Source organism: Babylonia areolata, chromosome 21, assembly GCF_041734735.1.
Source record: "Babylonia areolata isolate BAREFJ2019XMU chromosome 21, ASM4173473v1, whole genome shotgun sequence".
In the NCBI taxonomy this organism is placed as follows: Eukaryota; Metazoa; Mollusca; class Gastropoda; order Neogastropoda; family Buccinidae; genus Babylonia; species Babylonia areolata.
This window is the reverse complement of record NC_134896.1, coordinates 6,992,687-7,000,186: the sequence shown is the minus strand read 5'-3', so window position 1 is coordinate 7,000,186 and position 7,500 is coordinate 6,992,687. Positions and strand designations below refer to the sequence as shown.

Below are 7,500 nucleotides of genomic sequence, written 5' to 3'. Positions count from 1 at the left end.
CTGCTTCCTTCGCTCACGCTTCTCCTTAATGGCCAGCGTTCTCTTCTTTTCAAACGTCTTTATGCCACTAGAGCACAGCATCCTCCAGCAACAGCGGTCAAGGGCATCAGTTTCCCAGGAAGCGATGTCTATGTCACAGGCTTTGAGGTTTGTCTTCAAGGTGTCCTTGAAGCGCTTGCAGGTCTTCCAAATTCACGGTGGCCTTCCTTCAGCTGGCCATACAAAAGCATCGTCGGGATCCTGCTGTCTGTCATGCGGACAACGTGTCCTGTTCAGCGTAGCTGGCACTGGATCAGCAGGCTTTCGAAGCGCTTCAGAGCGTTACTTTTCAGATAATTACATTCTGCCTTGTGTACGCATTGACTTGTACTAATCTAGCTTTGCATTTTGTTCACCACGTTATGATTAACGAATTAATTGATTTCCAAATGGATGAACAAAGATGTATTGCACTGTGTTGTGTTGAGTTGTGTTGCATTGTATTGTATTGTATTGTATTGTATTGTATTGTATTGTATTGTATTGTATCAAGACGTGTGATTCATCATCGTTCTTCAAATCAAGGGTACGAAAACTTCTGCTCCATAAACTATTGGCCCCAAATGCAAATATAACCAGCCCTTTGTATGTTCCCTCTGTCCCTTTACATACACAGAAGTTTTATCTTATTATCTAGCTTTTTTGTGATTTTTGTGTATTACATGTTCGCCAGTTGATTGAATGTTATTACCTGCAATATCAGCATCAGCATCTTCATCATTATTGTATATGCATAATGATATAATTGAGTTTCTCTGTTCTCTTTATCTATTTCTCGCTTCAGTCATGCCTCTTTCCTGTTTTCTGTTTGATTGATTGATTGATTGGTATTGATACTTATGTACCGCATATCCTCGGTAGGAGACCAAGCCCTAAGCGCTTTACAAACACTGGGTCATTTACACAACAGGCTGCCTACCTAGGTAGAACCGACTGATGGCTGCCACTGGGCGCTCATCAATCGTTTCCTGTGTCATTCAATCAGATTTCAGGCACGCACACATATACATGTAACACTTCTTACGTATATAACCGTTCTGTCTATCTACCCCGCCATGTAGGCAGCCATACTACGTTTTCGGGAGTGTGCATGCTCGTTTTGTTCTTGTTTCTACCGAACGCTGACATGTATAACAAGATCTTTAACGTGCGTATTTGATCTTCTGCGTGCGTATACACACGAAGGGGGTTCAGGCACTAGCAGGTCTGCACATATGTTGACCTGGGAGATCGGAAAAATCTCCACCCTTTACCCACCAGGCGCCGTCACCGAGATTCGAACCCGGGACCTTCAGATTGAAAGTCCAACGCTTTAACCATTCGGCTATTGCTGTGCGTTTGTTTAATTTGCCAGCTTAAAACCCCTTTAGTTCACGCCTTTCAGTATTGAATATAAATGCTGTGTTTTTTTGTTTCTATATCTGCTAATGTCCTACAATAATTATGCTCTGGTGAATGTATGTATGTATGTGTATGCATGCATGCTTGTTTGTGTGCATGTTATTGTTGTTATTGTTGTCACAAGGACAGATTGGAAGACTGGGCAATGCCTAAAGTCTTTATCCTTGAGCAATAAAGTGTTTGAATCTCTCTCTCTCTCTCTCTCTCTCTCTCTCTCTCTCTCTCTCTCTCTCTCTCTCTCTCTCCCTTTCTCTCTCCCACCTTCCTTCCCTCTCTCTCTCTCTCTCTCTCTCTCTCTCTCCCTTTCTCTCTCCCACCTTCCTTCCCTCTCTCTCTCTGTGCTCACTCTCTCCCACTCTCTCCCTTTCTCTCTCTCTCTCTCTCCCACCCTCCTTCCCCCTTTCTGTCCCTGCACTTCAACGCAGTCAGACACATCTACAGCGGTCCTCATTGTCAGTCCAGCACGACAGCTCGCCGTCTCCCTGTGTCCCGAGGGAAAAGCCAATACGTCCAACTTGTGCACAGGGATTGGGGCTTCTGTGGGTCTTTCTTTAGTTCTGGGGGAAAGGTTTGAAAACGTGAGGACAAGTCGTGGTCTTGTGATTCAAGGTAAGAACCGAGAGCTGAGCAATCCTTTTCATACTGGAACTCTTCTCGATCGTTCAAATGTAGGAAGAAAAAAAAAAAAAACAGAGAGAAAGAAGAAGATGATGCAAGCATCACACTAGACAGAAAAATACTTTAAAAGTAACGTAAAATGAATCACAAATACACTAACCACAGCCATACACATGCAATAATCAAAGTTAAAGGATAGACATGCAGTATCATACCATAATTAAACAAATACATACTTATAATGATGATATGCTATTCAATAGCATTTTCTTTAAGTTAGATGTCAAATCACGCACATGCATAGCTTACATTGTGTTGACTCACATAGTAATCCATTCTTGTTGTTTAATAGAAAATAATATTTTGGTATAAAGCTGCTGTTGCTACTGGTGTGTGTGTGTGTGTGTGTGTGTGTGTGATCAGGGAAGCAGTCGGATCAGAAAGGAAAATGCAGTGCACCACGATGTGGACAGACTGTCTGCTGATGGTCGCTTTCACTTCGGGTAAGTCACTGTCTTCTTGTTCTTGTTCTTGTTCGTGTTCGTATTCTTGTTCTCCTCCTCCTCCTCCTCCTCCTCCTCCTCCTCCTCTTTCTTCTTCTTCTTCTCCCCTCCTCCTCCTCCTCCTCCTCCTTCTTCTTCTTCTTCTTCTTCTCCTCCTCCAACTCCACCTCCTCCTCCTCCTTCTTCTTCTTTTTCTTCTTCTTCTCCTCCTCCAACTCCTCCTCCTCTTCTTCCTTCTCCTCCTCCTCCTCCTTCTTCTTCTTCTTCGTCTTCTTCTTCTTCTTCTTCTTTTTTTGTCTTTTGTCTTTTCTTCTTCTTCTCCTTCTCCCCCACCCTCCTCCTTCTCCTCCTCCTCCTTCTCTTCCTCCTCCTTCTTCTTCTCCCCTCCTCCTCCTCCTTCTTCTTCTTCTTCTTTTTCTTCTTCTTCTCCTCCTCCAACTCCTCCTCCTCTTCCTCCTCCTCCTCCTCCTCCTCCTTCTTCTTCTTCTTTTTTTCTTCTTCTTCTCCTTCTCCCCCACCCTCCTCCTCCTCCTCCTCCTTCTTCTTCTCCCTCTTCTTCTTCTTCTTCTATTTCATAGTCTCACAACTGTATGGGCACCACTAGTGACCTGACACTCCAGTCCATTCCATTTCTTCCTGTTCTTCATCCCATTCAGGTCGTCGATCAGTCTCCGGCCTGTTCATTCTGGGGTGTTCTCCTCCTGTCTCTTTAGCTCTCTGGCTCTCCTTGTCCCTCCTTGCACTGTGACTTGCACGATTGTCTTGGTAAGTCTTAAGACGTGTTCGTACCACTTGAATTTGTGTTTCATCACTGTGGTTTGGAGATCTTCTTCATACGATCCGATGGCTTGCCTGACTGGTTCTAACTTCTTCATTAGTGATGTGATTTCTGTAGGCGTAACAGCCACACATATTTAATCTGCTTTTCTTTCCAGTGCCACAATCCTTTCTCAATATCATTTATATCCTTTCCTTGTATTAACATATATTGCAAGATTTTTTAATATGCAAAAAAAAATGTTATCGCACCAGAAATGAAAAAGACCAGCGGACTTGGATGGAGATTCAAACTTGGATGGAACAGAGCTCATCCGAGATATAAACTGCACAATATACCTCCAGACACACACACACACACACACACACACACACACACACACGAAACGAATCGAAAATAGATTCTTCTTTTTATAGATTTCGGAAGCTGATAAATTACCACCGAAATTTACTTACCTTATGAAGACTTTCCTTTCCGAGAGGTAACACTTAGTAACAGTAACTGATCAAACCTCAGAATTTACATCTATCAAAGATGGGATTCCATAGGGATCTATTTTAGGGCAAACTCTCATCTTTGCTTATGTCAACGTCAAAAAGACAAAGGATGAAACGTAACTTCAAACCGCTCTTCCTAGACATCAATACAACTGAAGAGGTAGATTTGCAAAAACTCACGCGAGTCTTTTTGGACAAAGATCTGATTCTCTTGGACTTATCAAACGGAGTATTTAGGTCAACGTCATTACAAGAAACTGCGCCACTAAAAGAGAAAAAAAATCTTCGATGTCCATTGATGAAAGCTTTTTTTTCTTATACACATATTCTGCCAATAATTGATTATGTTTTCATAAATGTTTATAAGAAATATCTAAAGAAGTAAGACGTAATTCAGGTTGCATATGGTGTTACACTGGTCTGTCACTGAACACACATCATACGGCTGTTTCACGGACACGTGGATCATGAGCAGGACCTGTACTTGACGAAATAATGTTGCAGCAAACTATAAAAATTAAAAAAAAATTTAAAAAAAAGAACCCATGTAGAAAAACTTTTGAGGTTTTTGTTTTTTTGTTTTTTGTTATTGTCTTTTTAACATGGAAACCATGTGTTATCTTTTACACATAAAAAACGATGTTTGTGTATGTGTGAATGTAATATTACAAGCGAGGTACAGCTTAGTATTTTGTGAAGGACTATGACTCTCAATCTAGTAGGGAAGATTACACTGGCTGTAAGTGCTGCAGCCTTGGGGCTAGTTGGCACTTGGGAACCACCCAAACGTCAGTTGTCCAAAAGCCCTCTTGGTCAAGACTCCACAATAATCAAATTTTAGCCCAGATAGTTGGTGCAGCAATTACCTCCTCTGCTGTTCTGATGGTCATAGTCGGACACGACTGACAGTGAGACATGGTGTAAAGAAGACGGATGTGTGCAGTACTGGTCAGCTCTTCCTCACTGACGGACGTGGCCCTGAAGAAGCCAGCAGTGCAGTCCTCCACTTACAATACAATTCCAACAGCAGAAAAAGTTGTGGATGGAAACAGGGGAACTTGTCAGCACACTCTCAAGTCGAATCTAGCCGGATGCCAATGGTGGTACGTCGATCTGCAGGTGAGTGTGTGTGTGTGTGTGTGTGTGTGCGTGCGTGCGTGCGTGCGTGTGTGTGTGTGTGTGTGTGTGTGTGTGTGTGTGTGTGTGTGTGTGTGTGTGCATTCTTTTTTTTTTTTTTATAGAACATTAGAAAATTGTATTATTCTGAAAGTTACCAACTACTGAATGAATACAATCTCAAAATAATGTATATGTTTGAATCTACGGTTGTCGATGTTCAAGGCCTGTTCAGCACGTTGGCGAATGGCAGGCATCAGCCGCAGATGTGGTGTAGCGTATATGGATCTGTCCACACACTCTGATACCTCGAATCTTAAACTGAAACTATCGTTGTTGTTTCTTCTCCCCACCCTTGTTACAATTTTTCATTTTTTTCATAAAGCACAAATTGCAGTCTCATTGTCACAAATTTTTGATTGGGAAAACATAAAACAAATGATCTTCTGCACACATACATCGTCAGCGAACTTACTCATTTATTTATTTATTCAGTCAGTCAGTCAGTCGGTTAGTTATATAGTGTGTTTTTTTTTCCTTTTTTTACTTGTTAGTTAATGCTTTGTTCCGTCATTTGTTCGACAGGGTTACTATGAAATTTCATCTGTGGAGATCACTAATCGTGTCGCCTGCTGTCGTAAGTTTGTTTGTTTTGTTTTTTTCAATCATATTTACCTGTTTTGTAGGGATCAGGGGCGTGTGCTTTTGTAAAGAGGGCACATATATTATTGTGCTGTACTGCATGCAACAACACCTACTACTGCCATTACTGGTGGAGAGGAGTGTTCACCTAGTGGTAACGCGTCCACCTAGGAAGTGAGAGAATCAAAGCACAATGGTTCGAATCCCACAATCGCCAGTATTTTCTCCTCCTTCACTAGACAAGTGCTGGTTGGGACACTTGTCACTCAGCTAAGATGATGAACCGAGGTCCTGTGTGCAGCATGCACTAAGCGCATGTAAAAGTACCTTTGGCAACACCTGGACAAATCCTGTTTTTTAGTGAAAGGTCACTCACCTGTATTTCTATTGTTACACGTGTTGTACATACATTTATAAGCCAAACCTTGTGCAGGATGAACAAGAATAATTAGTAAGGACATACTGATGATATAACTAAATAAAAATGACCAGTCAGAATTTTCTTCTTTTTTTTTTTTTTAACTATGTGGGCAAAGCAAAAGGAAGGGTGATCGAAATCATGCGAACAATGTTTAAACTTATTAGCAGAGACAGAATCATGTTCTTTAAACTGTTTCATGCACAGATAAAGCACATGTTGCTGTATGCATCAGAATTATGAGGAACTATGCGTTTCAAAACACTGAAATCAGTTAACTTATTTATATGTCACCGTTTATGAATTAAGCCCCTAAACTCCGAACTCAATGATATACGGTGAAAAAGGTATGTATCCTCTAAACATTGACAGCTGCATTAGTGCACTGCGATACTGGTCCAGACCACAACAGATGCCCATAGTTTCAAAACAAGTTTAAACTATGATCAACTGCCGAAATCTGTTCTAGAAAATCGGTTTCTGCAGTTGAACGATGTTTAGATACTTTGGGATTTTCTGAAGTTTGGTATAATGGTGGCGTAGGAGATGAGAAAGGTTTCCTGATGAAAGCATTTAAACAACGATTGGTGGACTACTATGAACAAGACTGGTCAAGTAAACTACATATTAGTAATGGTTATGAATTATACCGTTCCTTTAAATCATTGTTGTGTCCAGAAAAAAAAATATTTACCTGCTCTAGTCATTGCTAAACTCAGGTCATCTTTCATCAAGTTCAAATTTGGAGTATACGTACTTAAAGCTAATCCGCGTTATAAATAATATTTTGAAAAACCTGTATATTTTGTGGATAGAATGAAGACAAGTTTCATGTTTTGGCAATCTGTCCACAATACGATGTTTTGAGAAAGAAATACAGGTCCAAACATATGCACAGTTTAAAGATTCCTACTTTACCACACTTGCTTCAAAATTTAAAGACCAATGTGACAAGGTATGTAACAATGTTCAACTTCTATGCATTACAACACATACACGCGTGCGTGCGCGCGCACACACACACGCACACACACACACACACACACACACACACACACACACACACACACACACACACACACACACGTTTGTTGGTTTGTTTTTATTGTTACAGTAAACACTCTGGCAGATGCCCACATCGAAGTGTTTTTGCTGAGACCCAAGACATGCTATCCTGAAAAAGTATACAACTGTCGCTGGCCCGTTGGACCAATAAAAGTCAACGAAACGAAGCATCTGCAGTGCTACCAGCCAATCGTAGGGCGCTATGTCAGAGTGAGCATGTACAAGTCGGGGAGCTTCCTGAATTTTTGCGACGCAAAAGTCTTCGCCAGGGTCCCAGGTGAGGTAAACGTGGTTGAGTTGAACACTCACTCATCAGTGCTGTCAGCTGATTTTGACTCTGCAGTGTTGGCAGCTTCACTTTCAGTTTCCTGGAAGTGTCAGAACGTGCGGACTGATCCATATAGGCTTCACCACATCAGCGAT

General features: G+C 41.5%; 1 protein-coding gene across 1 annotated transcript in view; it reads left to right on the top strand.

Moving 5' to 3' along the window:
- Positions 1 to 2,521: 2,521 nt before the first annotated feature.
- Positions 2,522 to 7,500, top strand: part of LOC143296245 (fucolectin-7-like) — a 6,298-nt gene continuing 1,319 nt past the window's right edge. The window contains exons 1-4 of the mRNA XM_076608081.1: positions 2,522 to 2,561; positions 4,780 to 4,955; positions 5,538 to 5,589; positions 7,127 to 7,354. Coding sequence (XP_076464196.1) covers positions 2,522 to 2,561; positions 4,780 to 4,955; positions 5,538 to 5,589; positions 7,127 to 7,354 — 496 coding nt within the window. The remainder of the gene's footprint in view (positions 2,562 to 4,779; positions 4,956 to 5,537; positions 5,590 to 7,126; positions 7,355 to 7,500) is intronic.